The sequence below is a fragment of the Peromyscus californicus genome, unplaced genomic scaffold, assembly GCF_007827085.1.
Source record: "Peromyscus californicus insignis strain IS unplaced genomic scaffold, ASM782708v3 Scaffold_5__1_contigs__length_169319896, whole genome shotgun sequence".
Classification (NCBI taxonomy): domain Eukaryota; kingdom Metazoa; phylum Chordata; class Mammalia; order Rodentia; family Cricetidae; genus Peromyscus; species Peromyscus californicus.
The window spans coordinates 137,138,300-137,158,412 of NW_026294573.1; the positions used below are offsets into that span (position 1 = coordinate 137,138,300).

Here is a 20,113-nt window from a genome sequence, read left to right on the forward strand (position 1 = left end):
TAATACAAATAAAATATCACCATAACACTACATCTTTGGTCCCAAAAGGCATGTGTAATGAGCAAAAACACAGTGCATATATATTTGTACTTCATATTCATTGGCTCTGCAGCCATGATTTCAGACTGAAAACATTCTTGAAAAATGTATGCCTTGTGGCTAAAGAGATGGCTCAATGGTTAAGAGTGTTTGCTGCTCTTCGAAAGGATACAAGTTCAATTTCCAGCACCCACATCTAGTGCCTCACAGCCACCAATAACTCCAACTCCAAGAGGTCAGATTCGTATGGCCACAATGGGCACATACACAGGTGCACACCCACAAAAAACCAATATACACACTCATAATTAAAATAATAAATGTTTTTTTTTTAAAAAAAAACAACTTTTTCTTCTTTCTATACTTGAGCCACTTGCAGATGAATCCAAGTTTCACTTTATGACATTTCTCTGTGATGAGGCTCCTCCCTGTACAGACACAGCCACTGAGCAGCAGCAGCCAGCAGCAGCAGCACTGGTTTCATGGAGGTCTGAAGGGCGTTGCTTTCAGAAAGGCACAAAGGCATGAGGCAAAATCAGAAAGGTACTGTGAGTGGCATGGGGTGCCCTCAGATAGCATTTACAACACGTTTGCTTGCCTTTTGTTCAGCTTGTCCTCACTTGAAACACAATGCTGTAGCCCAGTGTTTAACGAAGAAACTTTACTTTCCCACCTACAGAGGGCAGTCATGACATACACACTCAATGAGCAGTTCCACCTGGGAAAAAAGGCTAAGATAAGTGGATAAGCCACTACTGATCCACAGAAAGGATCAGCCTTTTGCTTTGCTTAGTGTAGCTTTTCAGGAAGGTGCCCAGCATACGCAGACACGGCCCAGCATTAACCAACCGAAGAACAAAGAGGATCCACTGGTGTTGGTAAAACCAGATGACAAGATCCTCGTGAGGTACTTGTTGGAAAAACATGCCCAGCCTTTCCCAAGGAAACCAAGAGTACCTGGAGGAGCATCTTCCCAGGCAAGCTACCTGGGCACAACTGCTGCCCCTGTTCAGAGCACAAAGAGATTATAATCCCAGTGTTTACCAAGACACAGAAAATAAAGACTCTCAGGCCGGGACTGGTGTCAAGGTAAGATGATCTTCACAATCCCCCACTGACTTTGCCAGGGAAAAGCTTAATCTGTAAAGAATATAAAGCCAGCAGCCAGTTTTAGTATCATTATTCACAGTAGATTAGTGAAGATTTATCAAGAATATTTTTGAAACAATCTACAGGCAACGTAAAAACTTGAAACTTACCTGATGTCCAGTTTTCTCCATCCTAAACAGCTTCCCATTGCCACTGCTTTTTTGTCTGAGTTCGTGTTTTGTTTAATGGTTTGTGGTTGTTCGTTTACTTGTTATGCTTTTGTGCTTGAGACTGAAGCCTTGGCCTCAGGCATGCTAAGCAGGTGCTCAGCCACTGACACATCCCACAGCTTTGGCTCTTTGTTTGTTTTTATGAGATGTCTTTAAAAGCAGAAATCCTGTACTTAGTTTCTTTAGTTATTGCTATTAACACTTGAATATTTTCTCTGACATAAATACTATATGCCAAATAATTGTGAAGTAAAAAAACAGACTTCTTTCTAAAACATTACTACAGAATCACAATAAATTTCTATAGGAACATAGAAATATGAAAGAACTAAGAGATGCTATTTTTAAAATGTATAGCTTCCTAAAGTGACTTTCCTAAGTGTGAGTTTCTGCCATTAGATCATCTTATTCCAGAGTGACATTCTTCCTATTCAGTGTTGTATGTTTCTTTGCAGAATGTACAGTGTAAGACTGCAAATCCTCTTGACTATTTATAGAAGTATCTCTTAACGGTTACTAGTAGGGAAAGGAATGGGTTTGTGTCAATATTAAAGAAATAGTTGACAGAGTTCAGGAATAAGTATTGCAAACCTACAGAAAACCTGTCCAAATATGTTAGTCAGCACTGAAAAACTCAGCTGTCCCTTAGTCATGGCTTATATCCTGATCATTATGTGGCAGACTCTGTACTTCCTTCTCCAGATCTTTCCCCTGATGTTATTTTAACTAGTTGACATAAGCAGAAGAAAGGTTAAAAGAAAATAAGTTTATTGTGAATCTTTTTCTGTAGAAATAATTTTAATTTTCTGATGTGTGAGAGCAGACTATGAATTTCTGCCACTCCTATCATGGTCATCAACTAAAACAAGGGTTTATTTGATCAGCTGGTCATTTTGGGTGTTTCAGGTAGGGTTTCACTAGGTAGCTAAAACTGGCCTCAAACTCTAAAGCCTCCAGCCTTAGTATCCTGTCATTAAAAATGCACACCCACAACTGGCTGAGCATTGTCACTAAGATGAAACTGAACTGAAACCAAAATGAAAGGGTATCATGTGTAGGAGTCCTTTATTTATTTTAATGAACATTTTTATCAATTCTTTGAGAATTTCATACAATGTATTTTGATCATATTTACCACCAACTCGTCCACTTAACTCCACCTAGATCTACGTCCAGCCCCATTTTGTGTCTTTCATGTCTGTCTTCTTTTCCTTTGTTTATAACCCACCAACTAGGAGTTCTTCATTAGCAAGTATCTAAAAGTAAGCAATATTCAAAAGAGATTTCTCCAAGCTATAAATTAGATGATACTCTGAAAAAATAGACAACAAATGTGTGTGTGTGTGTGTGTGTGTGTGTGTGTGTGTGTGTGTGTGTGTATTTCCTTCTGTATTTGGGGAGATTGGTTATAGGACTCACCTAATATGAAAACCATCAGATGTTCAAAGTTCTCTATATAAATGGTATAGTATTTGTATAATGTATGCATATAATCCAGGACATTTTAACTCATATCTAGATTACTTATAATACTTAAAATAACAAAAATATTATTCAAAGAATTATTATTCTGAATTATTTAGAAATGACAAGAAAAAACTGCACATATTCAGTGTAAAAGCAATTTAAAATATGTTATTTATATAATACATATGTATATAACTCTTAGACTGTGGTTGGTTGAATCCAAACATGCAGATGTATAGGATATGGAACCATTAGATAAAGAAAGCCAACTGTGTATGCAATTGGATACTTACACAACTTTATATAACTATATAATACAGATAATATTATATATATATACATGTATATGTGTGTGCTATTAAAGTTTCAGGTCTGTAATGAATGTGTTTTACGTGGAATCACATGAAAACAGAATGTCAAGGAATTTAAGAATCACCAGGATATCTTCAGACAACATTCTAAAACCCCCTGCACACTGTTGGTCCTGAGCAGTCCAATCTGTCTTCTTGACCTTGTTACCCTGAATAATCAGGTTCCAACCTTTATAGCAACCAGTGACAAGAGCAGTCAGTGGTCCCATTGTTATGTTACTGTCCCTTTAGCCCCACTTTGTCTTTAAAGAAAACTTTCCATATTTTATTTGAATGTACAGATGATACATGTCTCTCCCTAGAAAATGAAAGTTTGGTATACTCAATTATATGGATTCTTCAAATCAATGAACTGTTGTTATCTGCAAAACTTTGGACTAGGTACTATGGAGAATTTAAAAAAGATAGGGAAAAACATATCATCTCTTCTCTATTAATTTATAATATATTGGAAAAACAAATATACTGTCATATTATCAGCATTGTGTAAGACTAACATAGAATACATATATGATTACATTTTTTCAAATCATTTTGGTAGTAAAATAATAAGAGATAGGATATCATCAGTCAGGGTAAAAATTACTGAAAAAGGAAGGAGCAAAATTTAAAGTAGACATGAAATAATCTCTAAGAATTGAAAAAAACTATAATAACTCATACATATAGAAAAGGGGAACACAGGCAAAATGGAGCTTAATGCTGAGGGGTTAGCAAGAAAACCCTTCAAAATTCCTCAAGCTCAGCCTCACACCTCAGAAAAACTCATCAAAAATGGACCACAAGCAACTGTACAGAAGACCATAACACACTTAGAAGAAAAATGAGAGAGAATATAACACTAGGCAAAAATGTGGACCTCAAAAACATAGTTAGTAAAAAGAAAAAGAGTCAATAAATTGTGCCTTATCAGAATTCTTTTAAATTGGTCTGCAAAAACCTCTATTAAGAGTATGAAAGATGGCCAGGTGGTGGTACACGCCTTTAATCCTACCACTTGGGAGGCAGAGGCAGGTGAATCTCTGTGAGTTTGAGGCCAGCCTGGTCTACAGAGTGAGTTCCAGGATGACATAAAGAAACCCTGTCTGCATGGGCAGGATTTTGGGAGCCCAGTGCCTGTGGAGTGGTACCTTGCGCAGCCTTGGTGCGGCGGCAAGAGGCTTGGACCTGCCTAGGCTCGGTGTGCTGGGCTATGCTGACTCCCCATGGGAGACCTTGATTTGGGGGGGATGTGGAGTGGCTAGGGAGGGAGGGCTGGGGGGTGGAAAGAGGGAGGAGGTGGGATCTGTGGGTGATATGTAGGGTAAGTAGAAAATTTCTTAATGAAAAAAAAACCCTGCCTTTTTACTTTAAACACACACACACACACACACACACACACACACACACACACACACACACACACACACACACAAGAAACCCTGTCTTGGAAAAAAAAAGTATGGAAAGATGAGCTTAAAATGGCAAGGAAAAATCTGTAAACCTCCTGAATTAGTTACTTTACTTATTGTGGTAACAAAAACCTAGCAAACGCCAATAAAGGTCTGTTTTGTCTTACAGTTTGAGGGGATATAGTCTACCATGGTGGGGAAGGCATGATGGTGGCAGATATCTCCAAGGTAGCAGGATTGTGTAACCTGAACTCTTGACATCCTCACATCTTGGCAGAACATGGACAGGAAGTAAGGTTAGGCTATAAAATCTCAGATCCATCCCTAGTTACCCACTTCTAGTAATCCTGCATCTCCTAAATGTTCGACAACCTTCCAAAGCAGTGTTATCACATGGGGGTCCAAGTTTTCAGACATATGAGCTTATGGGGAATATTTCACCAACCACTAGCCTGAATCTATTGAAGTCCTGGTATCAAGTAGAGTTTAAAAAACTTAGAAAAAGAAAACAATCTTACTAGAATATAGAAAAAAGCTATAAAGTGATAGTTTATCAAATAGCATTTAAAGAAGACAGATAAATACATGGAAAGATGTCCACCATTATCAGCCACAGACACAGCAAATTAAAACTATAGTGAGAAAAAATACTATATACCTAACAGAATGGCTAAAATGGAAAAAACATAACTATAAAAATATTAGTACACAAAAAAGAATGCCTGAAAAAGCCATAAGGAATTAAACTATTAACTATTTACAAAAAACAAACAGAAACAAAACAAAACAAAAACCCACCAAAACCTGTAAGGCACAGAATTTAGTGTATATATACATATTTAGTTAGAATGAATTTTTCTTATCTGGAATGATGGTACTCCCTCCAAGAGCCAAAGACCATCTAACAAAAACCCCAATATTAGACATGAGAAGTCCTCTTTTGAGTTGTTGGCCAGAGATGTCTAAGGGACTCCCAAAACATACAGCCTATTGCTGTTGCCCTTGGCTACTGCCACCCCTCCCCCCAGTGGACGAAGGTAAGTCTGTAACCATAAGTTTTTCAGGTCCCACCCAGATACACAGTCCCACATTTCTCTATATGGCTGTGGTGTTACCAGTATGCTGGTATCTTGCTGCTCCTTGGGTAGCAGGCTGGTGTCTCCTCTCCTCTCCTTTCTCCTTTCACTCTTTCTCTTGGATTTTCCCAGCTGGCTCCATCCTGCCCTGCCAATGCAGCTTTATTTATCAACCAATCAGAGCAACACATATTCACAGAGTACAGAAAGACATCCTGTGCACTCATCCTGTGTGCTTCTCTTTTTCTGTCTAATCATAAAGGAAAGTTTTAACTTTAACATAGTAAAATTACATATAACAAAACAGCTATCAAGCAAGAATTATAGTTACAATATCTAGTCCATTTCTATTTGCAAAATTAAAGAAAATATTTTATCATCTATCCTATTTTTGTGAGTTTAAAGTTTTATATCTAATTTATCTTTTATCATAATTAAGGGAAGTTATAATTATATCTATCTAGTATTCAATTCCACCAAAGACCCCAGAAGGATATAATATTACCTAAGTAAACAGGAAGTGCATTGTAAGCAACTTCCAAAAATCTAGAATGACAGAGACAGCTGGCTGCCTGGACAGTCATCCAAAGTTCTTCTGCAACATTGGGGCATCCAGCTTCAGCCTACAGGTGTAGAGTCTCTGGCAGACATTTTTGTGAAGCAGGAAATTTGAAGGATTGTCTCACCTATTGGCAAAGTTCATCAGTCATTTTCCTCTGTGTCCTGCAGAATGTCTGGCAGTATCTTCTGTGAAGCAGGGACCAGAAGGACCATCTCGCCCTGTTTAGGCAAAGTTTAGTGGTCATTTTCTCATGGGTCCTGCATGTCTAGTTTATACAACATATTGTCAAGCAGTCCAGGCAAGAGCAGTTTCTTGCCCAAATGGCTACATTTTACCATAAATAAAGCAAACTCTATATGGAGTTTCTTCAATGCCCATCATCTTTTTGAAGTAGATTGGTGCTGCCATGTCTGGACACATGTCTCAGTGTCCAGAAAAGTCTAAGTTCTTAAAATATTTAAATGCCATATTCTGTAGATCTTTGAGGTGTTTGAAGATTACCTACCTATTTGAAATATATCTTTATATACCTAAAAAGTTTAACAACTATAAGTTTATTATCATAGATTAATTAATCTGTATTTCTTAATTATATATTATAATTTTAAATGAGTTGCATAAACAGAATACCTTAAACAAGAGTAGAAATATACATACACTATAACAAAATTAACTTTAAATTTATACCAATAAACTAAAATCCATAGCAATGTAAAACATTTTTAAAAAGTTGTTGCTCTTTAAAAGTAGATTCAATAATCTACCCTTTTATCTATCATATCTACATCCCTTTTTCTTCTTTAGAAAGAGATTGCATTTACAATTAACCCCCCTTTAAATAAAAATAAACCTTTATAAATAGTATTTTGGGAAACTGGATGTAGCTTCTCATATTACTTCCTGCTGGCTGGGATGCTGGCAATCTTATGGGGAACCTGAGAAAATTCAAAATAATGGTCAAGTCCTAGGAAGACTTATTTGTTCATAGATAACACCTGTCAAGATTTAGGAGGTCTCTCTTGATCAAATCTGATCCATCTTAACCTGGAACAAATCCATAGCCTCTTGCTTCCTGTGGAAACAAAAGGAGAGCCTCCTTTCTAAAGCAACATATCCTTAGACTCAAATTTTGAAGTCAAGACACCTTTAAAATATACATATTGGTTTAACTGTGTAGCCTTTACAATCAAATGTCTTTCTACAGTTAAAAATCCCGAAGACAATATAATCCAGGCTTTCTGTGTAATTTCCATCTTTATGTGGCTTATTTTTTATATTACTTTATTCTTTTTAAAGGCCTATTTTATTATTTTAAGACTATATATTTCTTCTTTATGATTGTCTATACCTTCTGACCATTGTTTTAAACTGCAGCGTGGCTAGGACCAAAGTGACAGCCTTGACTGCTGACTCTGCCCACCTCAGTTTCTGAACACAGCAGAGGTAAGCCTACCACCAACTCTGGGAAGCAGTGGGTCTATGCTTCCAACAAGTAGCATGTAGCCCAGAAACCTTTTTTTTTTTTTTTGGTCTGTACTAGCAAAAGCTAAATCTGCCACACAGCATGCTCCTGGCTTGAGACACCTCTGGATACCAGGGCAGGAATCCACCAAGCTGAAGGTCAGGCCTGCACACCGTGGTGTCTCTATATCACTGCTTGCCTGAGAAACACAACTAGGAAGCTGTTTTTAGATCCATTTTAGAATCGTTTTTTAAAGATTTCTCGGGTTTTGGGTGGAAATTCTTGCTACCATGTCTGGGTGTCAAAATGTAGCTTTTCTCAGGTCTCACCTGGCCCCAAAGTCCCACTGTGGCATTATCAGTCTGCTGGCATGTTGCTTCTTAGACATCAGGCTGGCATCTCCTCTCCTTTCTCCTTTCACTTTTTCTCTTGGATTTTCCCACCTGGCTCCATCCTGCCCTGCCATAGACCAATGCAGCTTTATTTATCAACCAATCAAAGCGACACATATTCACAGCGTACAGAAAGACATCCCACAGCCTAAGTCCCTATTTCTGAAGACACCATGAAGTTCAGAAACAAGAACCAGAGATCCCTGTTCTGGAAGTGATCTGAATGTCCCCTCCATGAGGACTAGCTTTCATGGTACCAGAGGATGCCATGAACGCTTCCAAAGTAGGGAAACAACCAACAGTCCTACCTAGCTATGACATCTGTAAGCCACATCAATAACTTAGTATATCACAATAACCCTATGGATGAAGTAGTGACACAGATACCTTGGCAGTAACCAACAACTCTTTAATTGTACTTAAGACCCACTCAACAAGAGGATACCATGCCTAGTACTGGAAATTTAGACATACATACAAGTAACATTATATAAACTCAAGGGATTGCATTTAGGAATATATATGTATATATGTAGGGTTTTGAACCAGACTGTACTCCATAGGCTCATATGTTTGAATGTTTGGTCCTAATTTAGTAGAACTGTTTGAGAAGGATTGGGAGGTGTGGCCTTATTGGAGAAGGTGTATCACTGGGGGGGGGGGGGAAGGTTTTGAAGTTTTACAAGTCAACAACTTGATCCAGTGTCTTTTTCTGCCTGTGGATCAGAACCTAAAGCTTTCAGCTACTGCCTCATCACAATGCCTGTCTGCCCCACACCATGATGACATGAACTAACCTTCTGTGTTAGCTAGGGTTTTTATTACTGTGAAAAGACACCATGACCACAGCAACTCTTATAAAGAAAACATTTAATTGGAGTGGCTTACAGTTTCAGAGGTTTAGTCCATTATTATCAAGACAGGGAGCATGATGGCATGCAGGCAGACATGGTGCTGTGGTAGCTGAGAGACCTACATCTTGCAGGCAACAGGGAGTCAACTGACTGTGACAATGAATGAAGCTGAAACAAAACCTCAAAGCCCAGCCCACACAGTGACACACTTTCTCCAACAAGGCCATACTCACCCCAACAAAGCCACACTTCCTAATAGTGCCATGCCCACACATTTCAATCCACACAACAGATATACTAGGCTGTTTTGAGATTTCCTCTGCCAATGGAATTAATTCAAAATTCTTCATTTTAGACTCAGACAGACTCTTCGGACAAGGACAAAAAGCAACCACTTTCTTCACCAAAATATCACAAGGCCAATTACATTCAAACTACTACATTCTACTCCCTGGCCCTCATAAGCTTATAAAAATATCATAATGCAAAATTCATTTGTTCCAACTTAAAAGTCCCCATAGTCTATAATAGTCTCAACAATGTTTTAAAGTCCAAAGTTCAAAGTCTCTTCTGAGATTTTGCAATCTCTTAACTATAATCACCTGTAAAAATCAAAATAAAAAAGCAGATCACATACTTCCAACATATAATGGCACAGGATATACATTATCATTCCAAAACATAGGGAAGGGAGCATAGTGATGAAATACAAAGCAAGATGGAAAATCAGCTGGGCAAACTCCAAATTTTGTATCTCCATGTCTGATGTCAGAACATTCTCCACATCTCCAACTCCCTTCAGCTTTGTTGACTACAACACATTTCTTTCTCTTGGGCTTGTTCCACTCCCTGTTAGCAGCTCTCCTAGTTGTGGTATCCCACAACTAGGCCATCTCCAACATCTTGGGTTCTGCAAGGCAATCCAGGCTTTGACTTCACAGTGTCACACAATGGCCTCTCTACTAGGCCTCCATTCAAGGACACCCCTGTTCATGCCTGGCTTCAGCAACTTTATTCCATAACTCTTTTCTTCTATCCTTAACTCTAAAGCCAAAACCACATGGCCAAAGCTGCCAAGTTCTGCTGCTTGCTGGGGCTGGAACATGGCCCCCTGGTTCAATTACATATTCATGACTGTCTGTCTTTCACTGCCTAAGCTTGGCTGTCTTGAAACTTGCTCTGTATACTAAGCTGACCTCAGAGTTAGAGATCTGCCAGCCTCTGCCTTCCCACTGTTGGGATTAAAGGAGTTCCCCACCACACCAAGCTCTAAGCTCTTGAGTTTGAAAGTTAGCTGGATGTGATCTCGCCCTGAGGTCACCACTCCCTTTGTTCCACTCCTTAATCTGTTTCTCTCCTTGAACACAGGCTTTAGCTCCATTCTACTTCCTGGTGCTCTTTTTCACCTCAAAATTTGCTTTTTGTAATTTACCCTGCTCAGCTTGCTCCTTTTCATTAGAAATCTTCATTAGAGTTAACACTAGTATCCATACAACATATATACTAGGCTGTTTTGAGATTTCCTCTGCCAATGGAATTAATCCAAAATTCTTCTCTTTAGCCTCAAGCAGACTCTTCAGACAAGGGCAAAATGCAGCCACTTTTGTCACCAAATATCACAAGACGAGTCTCTAGGCCATGTACTAACATTCTCCTCCTCTGAAACCTCTTGAGTGAGCCCCTGACAGTTCAAATAACTCTGAACACCTCTGTCTTTCATGCTCCTACTAGTATGGCCCATTAAGCATCACTTAAGGCATTCCACTGCTTTCATAACCCAAAGTACCAAAGTCCAAATTTCTCTAAGCAAACACATGATCAGGCCTATCACAGCAATACCCTAGTCTCTGGTACCAACTTCTGTCTTAGTTAGGGTTTTTATTGCTGTGAAGAGACACCATGGCCACAGCAACTCTTATAAAGAAAACATTTAATTGAGGGGGCTCATTTACAGTTTCAGAGCTTTAGTCCATTATTATTATGATGGGGAGCATGGTGGCATGCAGGCAGACAGGGTGCTCTAGTAGCCGAGAAAACTACATCTTGCAGGCAGCAGGAAGTCACTTGACTGTGACACTGACCAAAACCTAAGCAAAAGATCTCAAAACCCGGCCCCCACAGTGACATATTTCCTACAACAAGGCCATACCCACTCCAACAAAGCCACAGATCTAATAGTGCCACTCCCTATGAGATTATAGGGGCCAATACATTCAAACTACTATACCCTCAAAAACTATAAGAAAGCTTCCAACTAAATGCTGTATGAGTTGACTTGGTCATTGTGCCTCTTCACAGCAATAGAACAGTAACTAAGACAAATACATAGATGCGTGCAATAAAATTAGTGAAAAAGATGCCGTGAATTTGAAGGAGATCAGGGAGGGGTATTTGGGAGGGCTTGGAGGAAGGAAAGGGAAGGGATAAATATTATAATCATAATCTTAACAAAATATTACTAGCTAGAATAACTAAAAAGTGATACTGCCTAATGCTGGCAACAATGCAGAGAAACCCAACCTTTCACACAATACTATGAGGACTTATAATGGTACAGCCAATCTAGGAAACTGAACATGCCTCTTCCTGTACTTTCACTATTAGACATGTATTCCAGAGAGATGGAAAAATCATATTCAGACACATCTTATACAATTCTACAGCGGTTTTATTTGCAATATTTCAAAAAAATCCTTTAAGAATTAATGAGGGAACAGACTATGATACATCAGTACATCACATCTTGGAATATTGTGAAGCAGCCAGAAGGAAGCAACTTTTTTTAACTTTAAACAAAATGTTTATTACACAAAAGTTGTTGCGTAATTGGAGAGTTTTCTACTTTAAACACAAATATTCTCACTCTCCACAGAAAGGCTGATTCTGAACTTCTCATCTGGTGACGCAAGAACAGTAGCAATGCCTCAGAGATTTAAGCTGAAAGCAGGACACTGGTATATGGCTCTTGCACCCAGTATGAGGAATGTGCAAGCATCTTTATTTAAAAATACAAAATAAAAAATCTGTAGGTATGGACAATGACAGCAGTAAACCATTATATATTGCCAATAGAAATCAACAACTGATGGCTACTATGATCAGTCAGCTTTCTCTTCAGTCATTTTCTTCATGTGACTTCTCTGAAGTTATCAATGAGGAACCTCCCTTGAGCTTCCCATCACAGTTCATTGATAAGGGCAAAACACTATTCTAGGCATTAGAACATACCACCTCCCATACCCCTTCCCATTCCACCCATTCCAGGGCCCTTCTCTTCTGTAGGAATTTCTGTCTCTACAACTTCTGCTGTAGTTAACAAGGAGTCCATCCCAGCAGCAGCCAGTAAAGCAGTTCTTACAAACTTTGTTGGATCAATGATCCCCTTTTCCACCGTGTTCACAAAAACTCCAAGCATAGCATCATAACCAACTTCTGAGGAACTTTGCAGAATTTTCTCAATTATCAAAGGGCTTCAGATGAGCATTGGCAATTTCAAGAGCAGGTACAACAGACTGGACACGAGAAAATTTCTTTTCCTTCAACAGAACATGGGCATCTTGGAATTCACATTTTTATCTTTTGAAGTATTAATAAAATATTGAGAAATATATCCTCTATCAAACTTCACTCCTTCAATAATTTCTAATTCATCATTCAGGGTTTTTTCATACTTTACTGTGATGACACCCTTTCTTCCAACCATTTTCATTGCGTCAGAAATGATGTTTCCAATGTCTTTGTCTCCATTTGCAGAAACTGCAACCTGAGCAATTTCTTCAGGAGTTGTCACAGGTTTAGATTATTTTTTAAGTTCAGCAATTACAGCATCAACAGCCAACATCACACCTCTCCTAATCTCCACTGGACTAGCTAGCACCTTTGCTGACCTTCTCAAAGTCCTCCTGGCCAATAGAACAGGCCAAAACAGTAGCAATGGTGGTCTGTGCCCAGCCTCTTCACTTGTGTTATTGGCAACATCTCGAGCAGGTTTTTTTTGTATCTAGTGTTTTTGTATCTAGCCTTTAAATCAATTGACTTTGCAACAGTGACCCCATCTTTATAACTTTTGTGTTTCCCCAACTCTGTTCAATAAGCAATGTTCTTCCCTATGGGTAACAGCTACAGCATTGGCTGAAATGTCCACATCTTGAAGCATGAAGGCTCAGGCGTCTGTAACAAATTCTATATCTTTGGCATAGGGCCAAGTGAGATGATGAGTCAGTGCCCAGTACACTTGTCTCATCAGGAAGATGATTGGTAGAGGAAGCATTTTTTGTGGGGCTGCAGTGGGAGTGCGGGAGGCTGTCAGTGGCGAGTGAGGGCAGGAAACAACATTTGCTACAATACAACTCTTACAGAGCTCAAAGCAATGCTGAATGACAAGAAGCTAATTCCCAAAGATCATATTGTATGATTCCATTTATATACCATTCTTGGAATAAAATCATGAAGATGGAGAAGATATTAGTTGTTGCCCAAGATTAGAGATGAAGGGAAAGCAGTGGGTATAGCTAGAAATAGGTGGGGAATGGCTTAGTGTGAGCCTTGCAGTGAAACTTATTGATGGTAGTAGCTGGTCCACAAGTCTAGCAGGTGATAAAACCTCACATAGCAACATACGCATATTCACAAACACAAAAGTGCATGTAAAACATGAGAAATCTGTGTAGCCAATATGAACTGTGCCAGTGTTGATCTCCTGGTTTTGATATTAAACTGTCATTATGCAGTCTTCATAGGGTTAAATTGAATGACAACAATGCACTTTTTAAAAGCAATTTCTTGTAAATTTATACCGATTGCAGAATAAAAGGTTAAAAAAATCTGACAGGCAGGTTAGATTGATGTTGCCAACATGCTAGTTGCTTACATTTATTATTGTAGCTTTTCTGGTTGTTCCTTTCATTTGAATCCTTGCCCAACTTCATTAAGTCAGTAGATTGAGGCTGTCAGACCAGGTTTAGAAGTTAAAAAACAAGTTTGGAAATACAGTTGGTTACACATGGGAGATCAGATGAGTGATGACATGAATCTGGGTTTTCTGACTGATTTCAGTGCTAACCTGATAGTTGCCAAAAGCAATTTAGAAAGTAGACTAGACTGGGAAGATGGTTCAGTCAGTAAAAGTACTTGATGTGCAAGTGTGAAGCCTTGCATTTGAATTCCTACCCTACACATCAAAGCTGAACATGGTTCCATGTGCCTGTAACCTCATCATTAGATGGCAGAGATGGGCAGATTCTAGGGGCTCACTGGGCAGCCAGCCTATCTGAAATAGATGAGCTTCTTGTTTTATGATAGACCCTGTCTCTAGAGAATGAGGTAGAGCAGTTGATGTCCTTCTCTGGCCTCCACATCACATACCAGAGCAAGAACAACTCAAACACAGTAGCATCACCAGAAGCTCACACCAGTATGAGAGACAGTTTGTGACATCTGAAGCCCCTCCAGCTTACTGCAGGACTTGCAGCAGCTGAACAGATTGGAAGGTGTCTCCTTCAGGCTGGTCTGTGCATCTCCTCTGCAGCCCTTGCTCTTTATATACCCTTAAGCGAGGAGAGCCTTAATTTCAGGTATTTCCTAAGACTTCTGAGTTTTTTCTTCCAGAATCTTAATGAGGCCCCCGTTAGAATGTCCAGAATCCTATCCTTTCCTTTCCTTTTCTTTCCTTCCCTTCCCTTCCCTTTTCTTTTCTTTTCTTTCCTTTCCTTCCCTTCCCTTTCCTTTTATCCTCCTCCTCCTCCTCCTCCTCCTCCTCCTCCTCCTCCTCCTCCTTTTAAAATAGGGTCTTAATCTTGTGCTCATTGCATGAGTTGGCTGTTTGAAACCTGGGGCCTATGCAGGATTGTTTGGCTCGGCCTGGGAGGAGGGGACTAGACCTACCTGGACTGAGTCTACCAGGTTGACCTCAGTCTGTGGGGAAGGCTTTGCCCTGGAGGAGATGGGAATGGGGGGGGGGGGGGTTGGGGGGAAGGTGAGGGGGACGGGAGGGGGGAGAACAAGGGAATCCGTGGCTGATATGTAGAACTGAATTGTATTGCAAAATAAATTAATAAAAAAAAAAATAAAATAAAATAAAATAGGGTCTTACTGTGTAGTCCTGGCTGCCCTGAAACTCACTGTGTAGACCAGGCTGTACTTGAACTCATAGAAATTTGTCTGCTTCTGTCTCTTGAGTATCATAATTAAAGGTGTGGGGTACCATGCCTGGCCAACTGCCAAGAGCCTCAGAAGAAAATGCTAAACAACTGTGAAACCAGCACTTGGTAGAGGTGGAGACAGGAGTTCAGACCACCCTTAGCTACATAACAAATTCAAGACACTGTTTCAAAAGAAGAAAGGTAAACTGAGATCTTATACTTTTGAATACAGCATTCTCAATGACTCTTCCTACATGAATTAATTACAAATTTTCTAACAAGGCACTGTTTTACTATAAAATGAATACTCCCACAATCAGTGTATCGACATACACTCTCATATTTCTATCTTCATCAGATTGTTTTACTTTCTTTTATGACAAAGAGTACAAATGAGAGGCCAGATATATCCTGGGTCAGCAGTCTTCCAAGGTAGGAGACATGAGAAAGAAAGACAACATTACAGCTAGTCTGGTGAGACCTTAATATCTGAATACAGATTTATGTGTGTGTGTGTGTGTGTGTCTATTGTGAGTGCATTCTTTCCCAGTAATAAATATAATCAGGGATAAGACAAGAGAGTTGTTTCCTCAGCATCATTTCCACTTCATTCTAGTACCTTTCCAGGACTGTGGTCCTAAATGCTTCCAGCCCTGAGTGATTCCTTGAGCTAAATTTTGATATTTTAAGTGGTGAATGATGAAAAATAAATTTTGAGGACTCCAAGGGCAACTACTAAAATGATAGTACTTCGTGTAAGAAAAACATTGAAGAAAGAAGACAGGAAAATTATCTTAGCAAGAAAGCAATTATCCTTGTGGCATCCAAGAACTCACCATCAATGTGTTCTGAAGGCAATAATACTCCATTCTACTTCTTCTTGAGAAATGGTGAGTTAACTAAACACAAAGTTGTGTCTTTTCTTTCTAAAAGTCCTCTGAAAATTACTGTGAGATGGTCTGTATGTCAAATGTGTTGCTGATTGGTCAATGAATAAATCACTGATTGGCAGTGGCCAGGCAGGAAGTATAGGCGGGACTAACAGAGAAGAGAATTGAGAGAACAGGAAGCTGGGTGGGGGAGACACTGCCAGCCGCCATCAGGACAAGGAAGATGTAAAGTACCGGTAAGCCACAAGCCACGTGGCAAGGTATAGATTAATAGAAATGGATTAATTTAAGCTGTAAGAACAGTTAGCAAGAAGCTTGCCACGGCCATACAGTTTGTAACCAATATAAGTCTCTGTGTTTACTTGATCGGGTTTGAGCAGCTTGGGACTGGCGGGTGAGAGAGATTTGCCCTGACTGTGGGCCAGGCAGGAAAAGTCTAGCAACAGAAAATAACTTCATAGTAGTTAACTTAATTCTTCTGGCATTCTTGAACCTGTTTAGTGAGTTTTCTTGGGGTTCGGTCTGCCCTCTTTGTCCTGCACAGGTTCAAGCAGTCCAGGACTTACTGGAAGGTTTTTCCAATTGAGCCAGAGATGGATGTGCTCAATAGGCTGCAGACCCAGGGCCTTGGGCTGTCCATAACCATGCGTACAATGTTTTCCTCAGATGGGCAACATAAACAAAGGCTTGGGAACAGAAAAAAATGGTCTTCAGTTATTCAGTTCTAGCTCACAGAACCCAGGACAAGCCATGTGACATGGGGAAGAAGAGAAGCTGGGGAAGAGGGCACTAAGCTTCACTTTGACAAAGGAAAAGAGTTTTAGTTTTGCTACATAGTATGGTGACTACAGTTAATAATCATAAATTGCTTATTTAAAGGACACTAAAGAATTTTAAACATCCTCCATCCCCCCAAAACCACAAGTAGGTGAGATGAAGCATGCTAATAAGCTTAAAGATTTAATCATTTAACATGTTTTTATGTATAAAAACATACTGCACCTCATAATTACACAAAATTGGTATAGTTTAAGTGAAAACAAAATAGAAAACAGAGTTTTAAGGATAAACAAATTAAAAATAAAGTCAAATAATACTTCAATTTGTCATAAGAAATTCTTGTTATATCTCTGAGACTATTGTTCCACAGCTATCTAGACAATTCTTTAAGTTGATGCGGTATCTAATATATCAGTCAATGCCTTTGCAGTAATAAATGAAAATGGTGATCAATTCAAAAGTGAATGGCAAAAGACAACCTTCTCAATGTCTCATAAAATTTAGTGAATGATTTTGTAATGAATCACAAAAAGATTCATCTTTATTGACAAACAGCAGGTGCCAGATGTTAAATCTTCAAATTAGCTTGCTGTTATGGTTTGGGTGTGTTCCCCACATCTTGGAGGCTTGATCCCTAAGGTGACACTGTTAGGACATGGGGCTTAACAGGAAGTGGTTGGTCATGAAGGTGTAGCCATCAAAAGTAATGTTCTTGTCACAGAAGTGTGTTAATCATCACAACAGAGGTTTGTTACAATAGTACCCTTGGCTCTCCCCCACCCTCTCTTGCTAGCTTGCTCACACCTTTCTATATTTTACCATAATACAGCATACCCAGCAGATGCCAGGGCCATGTTATTAAATTTACTAGTCTCTGAGATTGTGAGCCAAGTAAACTTCCTTTCTTCTTAAATTATCTAGTTTACAGTACTCTGTGTTAGCAGCAGAAATGTAGTAAGGGGGAACCCAACTCAGACAACCTGTATGTCTGCAAGGGAAGCTATATTGCTCTACAGTAACAAACAAGACCTAAGATATCTTAGGGAGGTAGGTCCCATGGCTTCACTCACAGGTATTCCATGACCAAACTAGGCCCTTAGCCAATCTAATTACAGAATTGGCTGGAAATGTAGAGAAGCCCAAGGTACCAGGAAACACTAGCACACAAACATGCACCACACCCTCCAATGAAACCACAATCTGAACATCTATAAATCCCATTTGAAATTCTGATTGGGACACTGTGATGGTTAATCTTCACCATCAGTTTGACTGGACTTAGGATCACCAAAGAGGCACACCTTTGTGTTTGTCTGAGGGGATTTCCAGAAAGGATTAACTGATTGTGACTGATGCCATCCTGTGGGCTGAGTTGCCAAACATAGGAAAAAAAGAAAAAGAAAAAAGCCAGCTGAATGCCAACACACTCTTTTCTCTGTGTCCTGATCCACTCAGGTATAAGCAAATCCCCAAATTCTTGCTGTCCTAACCAGAGGAAGCTGACACCATGCCTTTCCCACTGTAACAGTTAGCATCATAAAATCATGAACCCAAACAAAAAGCCTGGGAATATAGTTCAGTGGTAGAGTACTTGTCTAGGGACCTTTAGGTTCAATCTTACAATAAGATCAGTACAAACACCTTAGAAAACTGCACAGTGTGATATAAATAAATTTTTATTGGGAACTTCATGAATAAACTTTATATAGGTTGCAGAGAAGTCATTTTCTTTCATCCTGTGAATAAACATAATTCAGATCAAAATTAAGTCACTCAGAAGTTTATTTTCAAAACTTACACAGAATAGTTCATTTTGAGGGAGTAGTGAGTCAGGTTCTCTTGTAGCCCAGGCTGGCCTCAAATTCTCTGTGTCACTGAAAATAGCCTTGAACTTCTGATCCTCCTGCCTCCATTTCTCAAGTGCTGGGATGCTGTTGCTAAAGTTTTCCTGCCTGGCCCACAGTCAGGACAAACTCTCTCACCTGCCAGTGCCACAGCAGCTCAGACCCGACCAAGTAAACACAGAGACTTATATTGGTTACAAACTGTATGGCCGTGGCAGGCTTCTTGCTAACTGTTCTTACAGCTTAAATTAATCCATCTCCATTAATCTATACCTTGCCACGTGGCACGTGGCTTACTGGCATCTTCACATGCTGTTTCTCATCGTGGTGGCTGGCAGTGTCTCTCTGACTCAGCCTTCCACTTCCCAGCTTTATTCTCCTCCTTGTCCCGCCTACACTTCCTGCCTAGCCAATGGCCAATCAGTGTTTTATTTATTGACTAATTAGCAACACATTTGCCATACAGAACATCCCACAGCAGGATGCCAGATATATGCCATATTCTAGCTACAGGATGATTTTTATAGCAACTTTATTAAAATGACTGGAAAAGGAATTTTTAAAGTTAATCAAATGCATTGTCAAATCATATACAATATGGAGCTCAAATCATAGACAATAACTTTGATTTAATTTGACATTGCTTATATAGCAAACCATGCTTTTCCATAAAAATATATTTTGCTTATAATTTTGAATTTGCAACAATAAAAATTTCCAGGATTCATTTTCAAGTGACAGATCAATCTAAGGATATTTACTCAAAATAAAACTGCAAATGAACTAAAATCATAGATATATAATCTAGAAATATTTTTTAAATTACCTGTTTAAAATGCATATGAATGGCAAGGCATGGTGATGCTCACTTTCAGTGCTGCCACTTGAGAGTCAGAGGCAGGTAGAGGCAGGAGGATTTTATGGCTATGCTGGTCTATACAGTCTCAGGCAAATGAGGGATACACAATGAAACCTTGTCTCAAAAAAAAGTTCATATAACTAGGAGATAAAAATAATCAACCAGGACACAAGAGGCTGATGACGCCAGGCTTGAATTCATGAGTATGTGGAAGGTGCTCAAAAGACAACACCAAAAATGTTCCAGCTTCTCCACCCCCATGTTCTCACCTCAGATCCCCAGGAAAGAAAAGCTGGTCCAGAGGGGGTGGTTTCTAGTCCTGGGTCAATTATTCTTGCTTATTCCATAAATTTTGAAAACCTTAAAATTGTCTTGCTCATATCACACCAAGTCCTGGCTTGGATGTTTCATTTCTTGTATTTTGATTCTATTGTTCATAAGTTTTATAATCACAACTAAAAGAAAAATCCATGCACCTTCCTTATCCACTCTATATTTAGCAAAGAATGTGTGGATGGATCCTCCCAACTAGGGTCTAGAGTGATAGACTACCCACCCCTTATAGGACGTGGATGGGTTATGGGGTTTCTGTGAAGCTTTTCTGTTCTCTTATGGCAGGTCAGGTAGATCCAGAAGGATACCTGAACACAGGAACATAGAGCTACAT

At 39.3% G+C, this 20,113-nt stretch overlaps 1 protein-coding gene across 1 annotated transcript in view; it reads left to right on the forward strand.

Annotated features, from left to right (window-relative positions):
- Positions 1-790: 790 nt before the first annotated feature.
- Positions 791-20,113, forward strand: part of Rgs20 (regulator of G protein signaling 20) — a 135,332-nt gene continuing 116,009 nt past the window's right edge. The window contains exon 1 of the mRNA XM_052716371.1: positions 791-1,128. Within this exon, the coding sequence (XP_052572331.1) occupies positions 964-1,128 (165 nt within the window). The 5' untranslated portion in view covers positions 791-963. The remainder of the gene's footprint in view (positions 1,129-20,113) is intronic.